Genomic DNA, 18,014 nt, shown 5'->3' on the forward strand with positions numbered 1-18,014 from the left:
GTAGACGAGATCAATTAAAGGGAAGAAGAACCCAAGAAGAGAAAATTAAGGTGGTGATGGCTGGGTTCCAGAATCAACTGAAGGAGAAGGCAGAGGAGCTGAAGCACATGATGAAGAAAGCGATGAAGGCGGTGGGTGATACCTGCAAGAAGACATGGAACAAGCTCAAGAAGATTAGGGGTTAATAGAGACGATGGATGGCGGAGACTTCTTTATATTGAATATATCGTCTGTTTTCTTTTTAAGTTAGTATGAATGATAGATGGGATTAGCTTTTCCTTTTTATTTATTTATATTTGTTTCTATTTAGTTTGAGAATATGAACATCTGCTAATGTATTTATTTTGTTTACTTCCCATGCACTAATCATTCAAGTAATTAACAACAAAACTTTTACCGCATAGAGATGCTATGCTCTTCCCCGCATATATATATATATATATCCATCCTTCGTACTCTTTCTGCTTCAGAGACGTCCAATCAACCAATACAGGCTCGCCTTCCCGCTCTTTTAAAAGCCACGCGACTTCCGATGCACCCCGTGATCCGGTCACTCGCTTCACCTCCACCTCGTTACCTTCAACTCTTCAACTCTTGAAGGCTTCAATTTAGACCGCACAATGCAGAGTGACTCATTTGATCTCACCGGAGAGGTGACGCCATTCATCGCAACTCATCGCTTCTTCCGTCCCCCTCTCTCTTTCTCTCTCCTTTTCTCTCTCCGACCAAACTCTAGACCTACCTAATGCGGCGCTCGAAGAAGCCCAAGCGAAAAGATGCCGCCGACTCCTTAACCAGCAACGGCCGTGTATTCCCGGTGGGAGCCGAGGTGGAGGTCCGCATCGACGATGACGGCTTCCGTGGCGCGTGGTACGAGGCAACAGTGGCCGATCGCTGCGTCCGGCGCCAGCGCCGCCGATATGACGTCATTTACTCCTCCCTCGTCGCTGACGCTGAGCCCTCCCTCCCCCTGCGCGAGATCGTCGCCGAATCCCACGTCCGCCCCCGCCCTCCTCGCCGGCTTCCAGACTCGGCCGAGTGCTTCGAGCTGCACCAGCCGGTGGAGGCGTTTCACAACGACGGCTGGTGGGCCGGCGTCGTGTCGGGTCTACTCAAGCCGGCTACAGGAAGGTACACCGTGTGCTTTCCTAATACGAGGGAGGTGGTCGAGTTCGAACCCGAGGAGATCAGAGAACGGCTCCAATGGGCCCGGGGCAAGTGGATCCCAGCTCGAGATAAGGTAAAAAATTGTCATATTATTCTTTAGCAAATTAGGGGGAAATGGTCGTTAGATAAGTTAATAGTTGAGGCAATGCTTGGGAGGCGGGAGCGCCATTTTACGTATATTTTTCGCTATGTTTATTGACGTCTTTCAGATGATTTGGTTTCGATGTGAGGGGAAAATATTAAATATTTCTTATAAACTAAGTGAAGATGTGTTTCTGCAATTATAATGAACGGAATAGATTCGCAAGCATGTTAGTTCAGGAGTCGTTTGTAGATATTGCTCATGATTTGCAAATGCAAATAAAAGAAAATACTTCATTTCTGGGTTATTTTGCATGTGTGTACCTTCTGATTTATAAGGGACTTCAGAAGGGTATGCATCATGCATGCAGAAAGAACTTTGATTTTGTTTTAAAAAATTTATTTTGATTGAAAGGAACGCTGCTTGCAGGGAAGTGAAGTGCCCTTGTTCAGTGCCGGAGCTAAGGTTGAAGTCATTCGGGACCTAGAGAATTATGGGTCTGCTTGGTTTCCGGCTACCATCATGAAGGTGATCAGGTTCACCGACTTCTTGGTGGAGTATGACAACTTGATAGCAGAAGACAATAGAGAATTGTTGACTGAAATTCTAGATGCTCACTATATTAGACCAGCCACCTACATCTCCCAAGAGGCTAAGAAATTTGGATCCTCTTCTGAGGTGGAGGTCTTTTGCAATTGTGCATGGTCGCCTGGAGTGGTATTAAAGGTTCTCGGTAATTCGAAATATGCTGTTAAGGTGAAGAGTCAGGAGACAGAGGTGGAGATGGAGGTTGACAACACTCTGCTAAGGTCGCGGAGAGAATGGGATGGTCGGCAATGGATATGCAACTTGTCTAAGGTACTACATTCATTTGTTTTGATTTGCTTTTTTCCCTTGTAGATGTGCAATCATCTTTTCTTGTTTAAATCATCGTAGCTTCAATCTGTGTGGAAGAGAATTATATCTCATTATAATACGTGCAAAAGATGTTCTAGATAATGCATATTCTGTTTATTCCTGTGTAAACAATAGCAACTTCAGTGTCACCTGCCATGCTGGTTTTACCCCAAGTTCTGGGATAGCACATCTATTTAAGTTAAAAGTCACAAGGTTGGGTTCCTCAGTCATACAGTGCCTCTTTTATTTGTCACTCTTTTTATTTAACATTTGAGTTGTTTCAAGACATACAATATTATAGGAACAAAATATTAAAATTGGAGGATGTTTCTTATCATCAATTTCATACTAAAATTTGGAACCGTAAGACAGGAATACAAGTCATAAAATCATGTGATTGTGGTCATTTTTGTTATGCACTTCTTTTGAAGTTTGCAGTACTTGTTTTCTTTTTACTCTTTACACATAAGCAGGGTAAGAATGGCAAGTCAACTTTAGGTGGAGATAGGCCGGGTAATCAAAGACAACAATCTGCTGTTGGAAGATCTTTTCCTATATCTCTGTCTGGATCAACTGATGAGGATGCTGGAGACACACACGAACCTATGTCCTGTATTACGAAGATGAAGCGTAAGATGGCAGAGGGATCTAGTAATGGTGGTTATGTTGACTCCATTTATCATGAGAAAAGGTTGCAAAAAGAGAGGCCGATAGAATTTGAATTCCGGTCACGGTTTTGCTCATCTTCGAAAGGAAATGCAGAAATGCCACTAAGATTGGAGACAAATGCCCCTTTTGCTGTGCCAACATTAGAATATCGCCCGTTTGAATGCCATTTGTCTTCAATGGTTCTGGAGAAACATATTGAGATACCTTCTTCTGAGAGGACTCCTGCAACTTCTCATGTGTCAACAGAATCGCCTCGAAGTCCTTTATCAGGAGAACAGACACATGGACGAAAGCTGTCGAGAGTGAGTGGCATAACTGAACCATTGGTAAAGAAAGGAAGTTACTCTGATCTGAGGTGTGAGGGATCAGAAGATCAGTCAAAGGCTTCTGATGTAAATACTGCAACAGACAATCGTGAACCGGATGATTTGCTCCCCCTTGCTGAACTAAAAGGCTGTAGAAGTGTTTCTGGTTCTAAGATTAGTGTTGTCAAGCGAAAGAAGCTCTTTATTCGAGCAGCACAGACACCGAAGGAGTCTCCTGATATTGTAAGATCTTGCTCCACAGCACTTCTTTAAGAATACATCTTTTGTTGCTTCTCAATGATGATATGAAAGTTCCCTGTTTCTGGTATCTCCTCTATTCCTTATTCTATGTGCAGATGAAAGCAGGGGCAATAAGCAGAGGTCTGAAGGAAAGTGTAAATCGCTTACTTAGCTGGAAAGAATGTAAGTACTATCAGTCTATTGCAATATGACAATTTCATAACGATGCCAGAGTTAACACCTACTGGGACAATTTGCAGCTGGGGAATCGAAACAATTTGAAGAAACTCCTGATCATGTTGTTGAGAGACAACATAGCATTGCAGGGTTTGGAGTATTAAATAAAGGTGAGTTTGGTGATATATGTCTGACTCTAAACAACCGTGTCATTAAAATAAATCAGCCAAGAGTCTACATAACTGTGAATATTTGGAGTTGTCAAGTCAATTTGCTAGTTTATCTGATTTCTATTGCAGATCCCCAAGAAATTAATATTAACAGCATCAATGGAACCAATAAAAAAGCTGATGCTCCTCTAGAAGGTCATACTGCATTTAATCTAGAGAGTTTAACTGAAGTTGATGCACCAACCAAATGCCCAACCATGTTGCAGTCATGCACTCTCCAGAAATCATCTAATGCTGGGACTGAAAAAATGTTAGCTCTTGATTCTCAAGCTCAGAATGCTGTGAGTGAAGCAGAAGAGGAAGGCCTTCTGTCGCCTTCTGGAAATTCCATCCTGAAGGAGTGTGATTCTAATGTAATGCCAACACTCAGGTTCCGAAATTCTAATGAGAGGGCTCTGGTAAATCTATCACCTTGTGGATCACTCCCTAATAAGACGTTCCTTCCATTTGCGAAGAGCTCCTTCATTTGGGAGTCAATTGAGTCAATGGAAATCTTTCGTAGAGTACCACAAGAGCCACATTTCCTTCCGTTGGAGCAGTACTGTTCACAGTTTCGTGAAGGAATGGCTATTGGTCTAATGGTGTCATTTGCCAACTTAGTGGCCAGTATAGACAAGTTGAATATTGATGATGACCTACATCTATTCGAAGAAAAGTTGAATGGTCTTGTCCCTTTAGAAGCAAATGGTTTCAATGTTCAATGTGTGCGGTCTCGCCTGAATGAATTGTTACAGATAAAAAATCTCCAAGCAGAACGCAAGAGGAAGAAAGCAGCACTTGAGGAGAAAATTTTGGAAAGGCAAGGTGACAATGACCGCCTCAATGCTCTAATTCACACACTTGATGTAGCTATTCCTGAACTGGAACAAAATCTTGCTCTCTTTCGAGAGAGGAGAAATTTAGTCATGGCGCAGAGAAATGGAAATAGCTCTGACATTTCAAGACTGAAAATGGATGTTGCTGAAGTTGAGAAATCGTATTTTTCTGCTGAGCAGCTTTTCCATAGTGCCTTATCTGAGTCATGGTAAAGGTAGCATAAATATATTGGGCCTTTTGGTGTAATTTTTGCTGTAAATATGATCTTTAGCTGCAGAGTATCCTAATGCAGTTTGGCCTTTCTTCCCTTTTTGAATGGCTCAAGCATCAAATGCTCATTGTCAGATGCTTCAGTAACGGTCCTTAAGCCTTATAAACCTGATATATTGAAGAAAAAAAATCATTGTTGGATAGAACCATTGTTGATGTTGCATATAGCGTATTGGAATGAGTTCTACAGTTGCGACTTCTAACTAGGATTTCACTTGTGCTTCTTTTTAGAATTTCTGCACTTAACTGTGCTTCTCTGGCATCAGAAGCCTTCCTGTTTCATTTCAACCAGAAAAGATTCGTAGTTCCAGTTGTGTTGATTCAAGTTGTTAAGTTTTTGGCACTTAGATTTTGTTGTCTATGAATGTGATTCTTTGTGTCCCTGCATGACTTTGTTAATGCGCATATGATAGGATTCTTTCTATCACTGAGATTAATACGTGGGAAGATCTGAGATGACAACAATGACATATCCCAGAAGTAATAAATTGCATGCCTATCTTTCACAAAGTCAATGCATTATAAACAATAGACTACATTAATGCAACATATGAAATTAGACTACATTAAATAGTTAGAAACAAAGGATCTAATGAGGCAAGAACATGCTCAACCATTCGTAATGAACAAATAAATAAACAATAAACATCAAAATACTTCGTGAACGATCATAATGTCAACTTCTCATGTTCATCATCATCAGGAGTTGAATTTCTCTACTTTTTAAAATGACATATAAATCCCCTGGAAATCAAAACTGAGATATCTTATTAGTCAACCCCGATCGATGGAACCAAAGATTTGGTGAGATTTTTCATTCTCGCCCAATTAAGTCCAAAATTTCCACCAACATTAGCCCACAAGAATATAGCATCTAAATCGAAGGCCCACGAGAAAGCAACCCCGCTTTATTAGTTTCCACTCGGCATCTTTCTCCACTCCTCTTTTCTTGTAGACCTCATTCTTCTCTCTTATCTCGCCCGACCTCTCGCCATCGCCCTCTACCTGTTCCTCCGATTAATCATTATATACGAGGGGAGGAGAAGAAGGAGAGGAAAGGGAAGGGAAGGGAAGGAAGAAGAAAGAGACGAGTCTTCACCATCATCGATGGCGAGCGTGAAGGAGATCGGATCGAAGGTGGAGCTCGACGAGGCGCTTCGCGGCGAGAAGCCGGTGATGCTCCATTTCTGGGCGTCGTGGTGCGAGGCCTCGAAGCAGATGGATCAAGTCTTCGCCCACCTCGCCACCGACTTCCCCCACGCCCTCTTCTTTCGAGTACTTCCCGTTCCGCTCCTTTCTCTCTTTCGAAATCTCATTTTGCTGGTTCCTTTTCTGCGAGATTCTACTTGGGTTTCTATTGCTTTCTCGAAAGGTCGTATCTTTCGTTGGAATGTTTATTTGGTTCGTGTAGGTTAGTTGGTGATTAGGGTTTTGCGCCGCGCCCCCAAGTTGTTGCCTTTTCTTTATTAGATGTTGGAAAAAATTTGAAAGAAGTTGGATAAGGGTTCTTGTGTACTATTATGTCTTGCGGTTTGTAGATATATCATCTTTATTTTGATTTTAAAGGCATTTAGTTTTTTTTTTCTTTCTAAATTTATGTAATACTTGTTCTTGATATATGATATTTGTATCCCTGACCTTGTCAGTTTGTTACTAATTTCTTTTGCTCTGAACACATATTTGTTTCCTATTAGATTATCAATTTGATATCCCAAATTTGCAGTGTATGCGTAGTCATAGTATATGGATGTTTGCACGCATAAGGAATATAAGGTGCTTGGTGATATGATCATGGTCTTTCATGAATCATTTCTTCATGTTTATTTATCACTGATATATAATGGTAGAAGAACATGTCCTGCACTTTTCTTTTTTAAAGTTGGTGAGACCATTATCTCACTATAGTTTTGTCTTGTCTTGCATAATCCTACACATTATAGTAATATAGTTGTCAAAGCCCATTAAACTTGGTTTGCATACCTTCATTACCTTTTTGTCCTTTTGTCTCGCATACTCCCTTTATCGCATAGTTCTCTTCTTAGTGAATGTTGGATTCCTCGTGATCAAAATATATTGAGTCTCGCTAGCTTACCTAGCTAACATTTCTTTTTCAAGTACTAGATGTTGCATTTAGAACTAACAGTTAGGTGTATGCTTAAGTTCAATATAAAAAACTTTGTGCATGTAATTCTTACTGGATCATTCACTTTGTCAGTTTCATGTTATAAGGTTTCACTTCCACATACCTTTTCCCTGTGCATGCTTGGAGTTGTTATCCATGTACATTTCACATATGCAATTCCTTGACAATATGGATATTTGCTTTTGTCTATTGTAGTTGTTGTGAAACAAGTTTAGTACTTACTTGCTTTGATCCTTTGTCAGGTCGAAGCAGAAGAGCAACCTGAAATTTCAGAATCTTATGCAGTTTCAGCTGTGCCTTATTTTGTCTTTTGCAAGGTTAGTGGTTATTGCACTTTAACTTTGTTAGTAAGTAGTAACACTAACGTCAGCTAGAAAACTAATTGCTCATTATATGAAGAAAAAAACAAGTTTACAGTTAATTATTTTGTATTGGTTGATATGAAAATTGGCACACTACTTAGTGCTCTCTACAGTTCATTACTTTGTTGTGAATTATATGGAAAATGATGCCAACCTAAAAATTTATGAGTGAAGACCAAGATGATGACACTAATAAATCATTTGATTTGCCTTTTCAGTGGTTCCTCTGTAGAGATCACAGGTTGTGGATGGAAGATATAACCTGTGTTCTTAGTTTACTCAGTTTTCCTTCCTTTGTACATTTGATGTGTCAGCTCATATGTACAAATTCTTAACTGGAGAAATAGAGAATGTAAACAGTGATAAGACATTGAGGTTTTATTGATGTCCATGGTGGTATGGAGGTATTTTAACATGCTTTTAATGTAATTCCTGGAATGGCTGAACTCTTTGGGGAGATGATCTCTATGGGTCTGCTTTACTTTACTGTCTATCACATAAGTGATCCACTATAGTACTTGATCTTGTATTGTTTGCGTTGGGTCATTGTGTAAATAATATAAATAAGCTTGGAGGACATATATTAGGTAGGGATTGGATAGAGATTGAGAAAGAATGATATTCAATTAAATTTCTGAGAGCTATTATTGCTTTGCAACATGTTTTTCATGTTAATTTCTGTCAATTGGATTAAGGTCCCTTTCTTTTATTTTGAATTGTAGGCAATTTATAAACACCTTTTTATCTTTGGAGGCTTTTACATATTAGGGTGGCAAGCCAGTAAGGATCATTTTAGAGAAGAGCATTACAAAGTAAGAGGATGGAGATATCATAACTGATAGGTTCTTAACTTGGTAAGAATTTATAATGCTGGTGTTGGCCAATTGATTATTGAGTCTCTAGTTCTCTATTAGTCCTATTTAAGTCTTCTCTTGACTTACTATATCAACAGAACATGTGGCTGCATTTTCAAAAACCACCTATATTAAAGTGGAAGCATAAAATAAATTTTCTGAACCAAGTATGCCTGAACTAATATTCACTTTGTAGGTAAGTTGGTGAAGTAACCCACTTGTGTGATGAATATGGGATCTAACTTAAGAGGGGATTCTTATAATGTATGATGATCTCTTGGATTGTGAAGCGCTTGTTATTTCCTTTGTCAGGGGGGTAAAACTGTTGATACCCTAGAGGGTGCAAATCCTTCCAGTTTGGCTAACAAAGTTGCAAAAGTTGCCGGTTCTGCTGAGTTTGCTGAATCTGCTGCACCTGCTAGTCTTGGTATTGCTGCTGCACCTACAGTAATAGAAAAAGTTAAAGAGCTGGCAAAGGAAAATGGATCTCATCCTGAAAGTGCAACTTCTGACCCCAATGATACACTAAAGATCCGTCTGCAACAGCTTGTGAACTCTCACCCTGTTTTCTTGTTTATGAAAGGAAGTCCTGAGCAACCTAAGTGTGGGTTTAGCCAAAAGGTGGTTAAGATCTTGGCAGAGGAAGGAGTTGAATATGGTAGCTTTGATATACTTGCAGATAATGAAGTACGTGAGGGAATGAAGAAGTTCTCCAACTGGCCAACCTTCCCTCAGCTCTTCTGCAAGGGTGAGCTGCTGGGTGGTTGTGATATTGCAGTTGCTATGCATGAAAGTGGTGAATTGAAGGATGTATTCAGAGATCATGGTGTTTCAGTTCTCCCAAAGGAAACTGCAATTGCAGAACCAGCCAAAATTGATGATTCTGTACCTGAGAAGGGAGGTAGTTTTTCTGATTCAACAGGCCTTAGTGATATGTTGAAATCTCGTCTTCAAAGCCTTATTAATTCAAGCCCTGTCATGGTGTTCATGAAAGGGAAACCGGAGGAACCAAAGTGTGGCTTCAGTCGCAAGGTTATTGAAATCCTTCAGCAAGAGAAAGTTCCTTTTGAGAGCTTCGATATTCTTTCAGATGATGAAGTTCGTCAGGGCCTTAAAGTTCTCTCCAACTGGTCTAGTTATCCCCAACTCTACATCAGAGGTGAACTTGTTGGGGGATCTGATATAGCCCTGGAGATGCACAAAAGTGGGGAGCTGAAGAGAATTTTTGCCGAGAAAGGAATTGTTGCGAAAGAAACTATCGAGGACCAGCTAAAAAGTTTGATTTCCTCATCCACAGTGATGCTTTTCATGAAAGGTACGCCGGATGCTCCTCGATGCGGTTTCAGCTCAAAGGTTGTCAATGCTTTGAGGACAGAAGGAGTCGACTTTGGATTCTTTGACATTCTGTCTGACGAAGAAGTGAGGCAGGGATTGAAGACATTCTCCAACTGGCCAACTTTTCCTCAACTTTACTACAAAGGTGAGCTCATAGGGGGGTGCGACATTGTCCTGGAATTGCATAACAGCAGTGAGCTCAAATCCACCCTCTCTGAGTAGCAAGCATTTTAGCTTATAAAGTACCAAACTATGTAATAACTTGACTCTTTATGTTAAGCAGCATGCTTGTTGATCTTTATTTTGGTTCTGAAAGTGAGTATGTGAAAGTTTAGACGGTTCATTATGTGTCGGTGCTTCCATCTGTTTTCCATTATTTTGCTTTAGTAGCGCTATCTGTGCGATGGTTATTAGATTTCTTGCTGAGAATTGAAGGAAGTTGTGCTGGGCTCACTGCCAGATTTCCAGACCTTTTTGAGTTTGATTACAACATTTTTACTTTTTTATATAAATTTGGAGTGCGGTTATTTTAATGATTGGTTTATTTATCGACAATAGAGACTACACCATCCGTATGATGTTTCTGATCATGTTGAGAATAAACGGAACAACGAGCTTGGCTGTCATCCATCTTTTTATTCCACTCCGCCCCACTTTTTCTCCATTTTGTTTGTTTTAGGGAATCTACTTATAGATCTAACTTGGGAAGATGCCTCCCCATCGATCTGAAGCAGATTTCGACTCTTGAGGAAATTGAATTCGTGGTGCTTAATTGAAAGAAAAGCAGGGATTATACGTACTGTGCAAAAAATTGAGAAGAATTAAAATACTAAAATATAATAAGAAATGGCACTTGAACCCAAAGGGTGGTATGCCTAGTATTGGATCATGATCATCATGTTAAAAACAGCTGAGTCTATCTCCTCTCAAATCAAATAGGTGATGCTTCAACTTCGCATTCTTCATATGCTGGTAACGACTATTCATGTTCTATTATATATAAGGAGGCAAACATAGTTGCATCTTGGGCCAAGTATCTAACCAGAGATTTGTCTATGTAGCTACAAAAACTGTTATGAAAAGATATTTCTCGTTTGCCTCCTACTGTCGTCTTAATGAAGGCCGTCTCTCCAGCGATTACAGTGCAAGGTAGCAGGGACAAGGTTTTATATGCAGGTTTAGCCTCTTCTTACATGGGAACATCAGGATCCAATCTCTTCTGGATTGCTGCTGCAGCCTGTGAGAGAAGTTGTAAGACAATTAATATTTCTTCAGGCTTCAGTAAGCTTATAGTCCAATGACTCAACATAAAGAAACATCTACCTCAAAATTCCCGAGCTTATACTGATACATCATTTCCTCCCTTAGACGAGCCTGATCCTTCATTGCTTGAGCCTAGAGATGCGCAGAAAGTTGAGGATAAGATGCATGAAAATTAATATATTTTCAGAAGAAAAAAAAATTCCTTCATCACAAAATTTATATATCTCAGGATTAGCTTGTAATAATATGATCTGCGCTAATATAAGAATTTTGATTAGTATTAGTGAGACTTGGTTAGTGTAGTGAAGTAAAACACAATGCATGGTGAGTAGATAGTAATGTGTTAAAATTATCATGTCATCAGGATGTAGATGCCAAATGGGGGAATTAATCATGAATTGTTCTACAGGAAGATCTTATTGACAAGCACAGTTTGTATTCTTCAAAACTTTCAAGGAAACTACAACTACCTCCATAAATTTGGGAAAATACTGTACTACTATCTAGATCTTTATGGTAAAGAAGGTTGCTAAGTAAAAATTTGGCCTTTTAATCAATTTTGCATGAAAATGATAAGGCATCATCACTCTTACCATTCCACTTTGCATTGAACGCTTCAAAGCCTCTACTTGTTCCTCCTTCTGTCTTTCACGTTCTTTCAGCAGCTCTAACCTGCAAGTCAATAGAAATATATAATTAGTTCATATTGATAGATGTCGAGCATGTAAATGTAAATTATCAGCTGCTGCAAGATAATATAGCGGCGCTTCATTCTATAGGTGTTGTACAAGCATTATCAAATTTAGGAATTATTTAGGAAGGAGTTGGTCTCCAAATTATTCATCAAACCAGACAGGCTTATCATCGCAATTGAGCTAATCCATGATAAGGGGAAACTTATGGAACTAGCAAAAAGGACTTTGTACAAGACTTACTGAGTTACTGCATGGAAGAGAATGATATTGATGAAAATTTTAGCCTGTATGCTCCCAGCACATACAAATACAACAACATATATTTTTCACAATTTATTACTGAATATTTGGGTCATCAAATGTGACCCAACATAACTTAATCCGGTCGCATCAGGTACGGTCCAAATGCCAAGTTACCAATGAAGATTTCCTACATCAGTCTAGTGTAGAATTTTGCTTCACAATTAAATGGCAGACCAACTGAATAAACCATAAATTAAGCAACATAAAACTACTTGCCCTTAGAAGTTAGAAGTTAGAACTATGGAAACAAATTTACTAGAAATTGATTTGACACCCTGTGACAAAAAACATCTCCTTGTAGAGGCAGTGACTTCAGTTGCTTTATGCGGCTGACCCAATATTTGACTGGAAAGTATAGCATAAGCCATAAGAAATCATGTGCACAAATCCAGGTTCATTAATTATTGCTTCATAACGACTCCAAGTTCATTAAATTATTGCTTTATAAATACACCATCTTTGGATATTGAATTTGATGTTAGAAATAAAGCACACAATTAATCAATACTGATATAAGACACAGTGCGTGATTTGGGTTTCAATGTAAAGGAACTTCGACATTACATATCTACACAAAGAATAGAATTGTCACATATAGACCTACATTTTTCAATACAATAATTAATAAATATAGGACTACATACCGGCGTTGTTCCTCATCATTGAAAGTTGTACGTTCTGTGTCTTGAGCTTTCTTTGAACCCTTTTTCATCGATTTTTCGATTATACGGCGATGATAAGCATCTAAACCATAATATCTGCAAGCAAAATTTGATGGAGAATTATAAATATAAATGCTAGGAGCTTCTCCAAAGCTAGTAATAAAGAAGACAGCAAACTAAATTTAGGCACATGCCAAAAAGGGAGGTTGACTTAACATGATGTATATATATTTAAGTCACCAGAAGACAATATCTAATTTATGATGCTTTATTATACGAGAAGCCAATTTAATGAACCAAATGGCCTACAACTGAACCTATAACATCAACCACAACTAAAATAATGTACCTAAGGAAAAAGAAGATGAGATAATTCTATTTAGATCTTCTGAACTATTATTGTTTTTTATATACATTCTCTGTACTTTTTTTGTTATTCATATACACCCCCTGAGAATACTCCACAAGAAATGACAGATTTCGACACCTATCAAATTCTGACAAAGCAAAGACAATAGAGTGATTTGCCACAAAAGCTATAACGCTAGTTTCTGGTAGAATGATCAATCTTCTTGATGGCAATATAGAGTATAGACTCGTGCAATCTAGGAGCAACACCTCTAGGATGCCCTCTTGACAAAAATAGTCTAGAAAATGGAGAAAGATGGGTTGATGATTTGGGACTGGTCATCCTCATAAATGATGCTTAATCCTATATATGCACACACAACCAATTGTATGTGTGTGTATATATATATATATATATTTCATGTATGCATTAACAAAGAGTACAACATGCTTGTTTTTAAAATTTTCGGAAAGAAAGTAAACCCAAGAAAAACAAGATAAACATTAACAACACTCAAACATTGAAATAAAAAGGAGAAACTGACTGAGAAGATACAGAATCCTTCAATGATGAAGGCATTAGATGCATTGAATAAGTAGTTGGGACAGCAAACAAGTGGAAAGGACAAAATTAACATGGATGAGAGCTATGGAAGTACTTCATAAATATTTGGAGACAACACCTGAGGTTCCATGGGTAAAATCAGTAAACAAGCAGGAAGTTACAAAGTGAAATTGAGATAGTTTGGTAAAGTATATCGTGGCAGAAAACTAATCGAAAAAAAGGTAGTGGCGCTGTAACAGTCCCAGCAATAAAGTTCAATAGCACCTTGAAGAACAACGTTCCACAAGGTTCAGAAGCAATATATCTGCCTAAGTGTTCACAATCAACCCGACAACATTGTGAAGTGATATGAAATTATGAAGGTCTAACTAGTCAGAGAAGTCTCACAGCTTAACTAATAATCTCAAGAAGCGAGAAGTCTCAGAGCTTAACTAATAATCTCAAGAAGCAGTCAAGGATTTTGACAAGCCAAAGACAAACATGATAGCTATGTACAAGTAACATAAATTGTAAGTTCATATATAGTTTAGAGCAACTAGGAGGATAAAATTAGTAAATATTTAATAGTAGATACAATGTGAGAGTAACAACAGACATGTTTAAAGCAGCATCTATTTAGTAGATACTCAAAACAAATTAAAATTGTCGTCACATATATATATGCTGAGTAGAAGCAACATATAAGGGTATACTGTTAAAAATTTACAACGTAGTCACAATAAAGGTTAACCATGACACATCAGCGCCCATAATAATGAGTTACTATTGCACACGAGGATGTATTTTCTTACATAACAAAAGTACCTAGTACTAAAAAACAAAAAGAATAATACCTCAAAAGCTTCAGAGAATAGACTTACTTTTTAGATGGAAAAGTAGCTGTATTGTGATCCTCCATGAATCTGTTACAGGTGAGAAATGATGTCAAACATTGCTTCCACCAATCGAAGTTTCGCGCATTTCAGATGGTGCAACTGTTCTTAATAGTTAATATATTGCAAATTCCAAAAGAAATTTCTTCACTTTAGACTACAATGAATAACAATAAAATCATCTCAAATCATCTAATTGTATTCATGTAACTTACTCTTTGAACATTTGCTTCTCTTCCCAGTTTGACAATGTTTCGAGATTTACCTGACAGTAATTACATATTGTATTGTCAGAAATCTCTCCAATCCAATATAATTTACATTATTATGAAGAGCAAATACATGAAACTCACTCAATTTCCCTTGAGCAAGTATATCAATATGGTAACTAAGAAACCTGAAACCTTACATATGCTCTCTTTTTCCTCCTCAATGAAGTATTAGAAACTTAATAGCAGATGCTAAAGATGAATGAGTTCACTAACAAGCTATCAGATTAACATGTGTATTGCACCAGACTACAAAGATACTAGTGACAAATGGCAATTAGCTGCAAGCTTCTTGTACTGAATAAAATATAATGCCTCTAATTTTTGTTATTTTTATTCCTCTGGCTCATTATCTTTTACTTCTTTAGCTATTGCTAACAGGGAAGAGACAAAAGGGTAGAAAGAAAATGCTGGCTTAACCACATTGACTAAGAGGAAGACCCCATAAGTTGATAACAAGATCTGGTAATGAAGAACTTCAAATCACATGGTTTGGGAAATTTAAACAAATGAGATATATACTTAACCATGTTATGGATAAAATAAGCTTTAAGCCTGTAGATTGCAAATGGAATCAAAATAAAATTTCTAATACAGGAAAAAAATGGAAATAAGAACATCCAACAATATGTGGAAATCGTCTAATGAAATATGTAGATCTAGAGTATCTCTAAATGGCAGAACATGCGATAGGGAGTAATCATGCTGTAAGGCAGTTTCACAAATTGATTAGGTATGAGAGTATCCAAGGTATTCCTTTTGATATGTGAGTTATAAATATTAAATACATATATTGTTCTCAATGCATTTCTTTAGACAAGGACTATTTTTTCCCTCTTGCTGGATGATGAATATTTCTCATAACATGAAGAGTGAATCAAACACATGCTTGAATATAAACTCAGATACTGATGCAAATTTTTCCATAAGAAAGATTCATCGAGTCTTTAAAAGAGTGAGGTGGTTTCATGGTGAGTATGAATTCTGGTGCAAACTCATAATAAGAAGCAAAGTAGCCAAGTACATCAAGACTATGTATCTTAACTCTGAAGCACTATAAGAAGCTCAAGTACACTGTCTTGGTACAATCCAAAAACCTAAAACAAAGTGTCAACGTAATATATCTCTGTCCCCTAGCATATAATGCCTTCTAACATGATGCATTCATAAAAATGTTTTCATTATTCAGAAAGTACCTGCTTCACTTCTGCCAACCATGCAGTAAATTCTGGTCGTTTGTTCCTACAAAAAGATATTCCAGGATCCAGATCATCAGTCTGCAACACGAACAAATCCTTGCATTTCATGTGCCATTATTTACTCTATAGTGAAACTTACCTTAACCGAAGACATGGAACTTTATAGAACCTACTAGTTCGTATCAGATAGCACAAACTGAGCATCAAAATTTATCATTTATAAACGCATACACCATGATTTTCAAAACGCAACAATTGATTTTATATTTCTTCCCACTCGGGAACATGAATTGATAAGTTAATATCCAATGTAAATAAATCATTACCAAATTTCAAAGCCACCAAATTGCAATATTATGATAGGAAGGTTTGTTTTGAGAGAATAAACACTCACCACATATCGACTTCTTTTATGATCCCATACTTTCCCCACGAATTCGTAACCGCTCCCTTATTCCCAGTCTCCTTCTCTTTCTTCTTCTTTTTCTTATCCTTCTTACTCCTCTTCTCCTCCTTCTTCCGCCTCCTCTCCTTCTCCCTCTCCTTTTCCTTCCTCCTCCTCCTCTCCTTCTCGTACTCCCTCTCCCTCCTCCTCCTCTTCTCCTTCCTCCTCCTCCTTCTTGCCTCCTCCTCGCTCACCTCTGACTCCGAATCGGATCTCTCCGTCTCGGATTCCGAGTCCGACTCAGAACCAGAGGACGAACTATCGTCGTCGGATTCGCTATCCGAGCCACGTCTCCTCCTCCGCGAGCTCTTGCTTCTCCTTCTCTTCCTCCTCGACCGCGACCTCTCGTCGCTGTAATCGCCGGAATCGTCCTCGCTCATTTCCTCCTTCATCTTCCTCGATTTCCGGTGTGGATCTCGCTTCGAGGGAGAGGGCTCGTCGCCTCCGGTTTCGTGCTTATCGTCTTCTTCTCTTTCTTCTTCGGGGATGGATCCGTTGCGATCCTTCGCCATTTTTTAGGGTTCAAAGTTCTCTTTTTCGGTAGATGAGCGGAATTGGGAGGTAGTAAGCAGGAGGAGCTCCACTGGCCGCCAGGATAGTTTGTTTTGAGGGTTTGACGTTGGATGGAGCCGTTTGATATAATTACTCGGGACTTAGAATGTAGATGGATAAAAGAGAGTTTATTATGTTTAAGATAATTTCCATTTTATTTACGTAAAACTCCCTTTAAGATATAAATATTGTGCATATGAGTGAGTGAGGAACGGATAATTTCTCGGTACACCTCCCGAAATATTTTTTATATAACATAAGACCTCATAAACATGAAAACTTTTCTTTCCTTTAGTTTTCCTTTATATTTTTCGTTAATAAATCGTCATGCACGTGAGCAATTTTATGAATAAAAAAAGAGAGATGATAGTATAAAGAGTTATTTCTATTTTTCTAACCTTTTTCATCAATAGCGTCACATGAGTCACCTTTTTTCGTCAATAGCATGAGAGGGGACACAAAATTTCCAATAACTTAGAAAATCTATGTTTACATACCAAAGTTTAACAGGTGCATATTACTCCTACCTCTTGCTAATGAACTTTTGTCGCTAAGGGGGAATCAAAAAGGAGAATTTGATTGAGATTCCAATTAGTGGAAAAACCTAAAATCCGCAAGGCGTGCTTCCTGGTACTGTATTTGAAGCAGTTGTTCGAATTCCTTATAATATGCAACTGAAACAAGTTCTTGCTAATGGTAAAAAAGGGGGTTTGAACGTGGGTGCATGAATAAGAGAATTTTCACTTGGATTAATCGAAGGATCATGGTGCTGCTCCTACTCAAAAAATCAGTTCGGTTCGAGCCTTTATCGATCGAGATTCGGGAGGGAAAAAGTATTGAGATTCAAGAGGGAAAAAGTGTAGCAGTGTAGGGCAGTCTGGTCTCACCATAGGTTCGAATCTTGTCACCTTAATGTGATATTCAGTCAGCTAATACAAATCGATAAAACAAATAATTTGTCTAAAGAAAATTATCCCTAGGCGATAGCAGAGGGATAGATGTACTTCACCTTTAGAGTTAACAAGCATACCGCTTTATTACTGCAAAAGAGTAGACCTTTAGAATCAAAGAAATATATGGAATGGGTGAATGGATAGCAAATAAGCAGATGATACAGAAGTGTCAGTAAATATGACTAACTTTTCACCTTTAGAATCAAGAAGAATAGTTCTTTGTTACTCCAAATGGGTTGAGAGCTCTCATGAACCAAAGAAATATAAGATATGGGTGAATGGATAGCAAAGAAGTGGATGATCAGAATTGTCAGTAAATATCACTAAATCAGTGAAGTACG

At 38.2% G+C, this 18,014-nt stretch overlaps 3 protein-coding genes across 3 annotated transcripts; 2 read left to right on the top strand and 1 right to left on the bottom strand.

The window, feature by feature from the left end:
* The first annotated feature begins 8 nt into the window (after positions 1-8).
* On the top strand, positions 9-5,214 carry LOC140784705 (DUF724 domain-containing protein 6-like). The gene is made up of 6 exons (XM_073132234.1): positions 9-1,240; positions 1,679-2,107; positions 2,620-3,363; positions 3,477-3,543; positions 3,621-3,707; positions 3,837-5,214. The coding sequence occupies exons 1-6, from the start codon at positions 746-748 to the stop codon at positions 4,793-4,795; spliced, it is 2,781 nt and encodes a 926-aa protein (XP_072988335.1). The 5' UTR covers positions 9-745; the 3' UTR covers positions 4,796-5,214.
* A 532-nt stretch (positions 5,215-5,746) lies between these two features.
* Positions 5,747-9,893, top strand: LOC140784078 (monothiol glutaredoxin-S11). Its single transcript, XM_073131264.1, has 3 exons — positions 5,747-6,128; positions 7,239-7,313; positions 8,525-9,893. The coding sequence occupies exons 1-3, from the start codon at positions 5,961-5,963 to the stop codon at positions 9,767-9,769; spliced, it is 1,488 nt and encodes a 495-aa protein (XP_072987365.1). The 5' UTR covers positions 5,747-5,960; the 3' UTR covers positions 9,770-9,893.
* A 465-nt stretch (positions 9,894-10,358) lies between these two features.
* Positions 10,359-16,830, bottom strand: LOC140784778 (uncharacterized). The gene is made up of 8 exons (XM_073132327.1): positions 16,118-16,830; positions 15,721-15,766; positions 14,471-14,520; positions 14,244-14,285; positions 12,453-12,566; positions 11,404-11,482; positions 10,871-10,942; positions 10,359-10,784 (listed from the first exon to the last, which is right to left on the bottom strand). Exons 1-8 carry the CDS (start codon positions 16,678-16,680, stop codon positions 10,737-10,739), a joined length of 1,014 nt encoding a protein of 337 aa, XP_072988428.1. The 5' UTR covers positions 16,681-16,830; the 3' UTR covers positions 10,359-10,736.
* Positions 16,831-18,014: the final 1,184 nt, after the last annotated feature.

The sequence above is a fragment of the Typha latifolia genome, chromosome 3, assembly GCF_019914945.1.
Source record: "Typha latifolia isolate L0001 chromosome 3, TyphaL0001v2, whole genome shotgun sequence".
Classification (NCBI taxonomy): domain Eukaryota; kingdom Viridiplantae; phylum Streptophyta; class Magnoliopsida; order Poales; family Typhaceae; genus Typha; species Typha latifolia.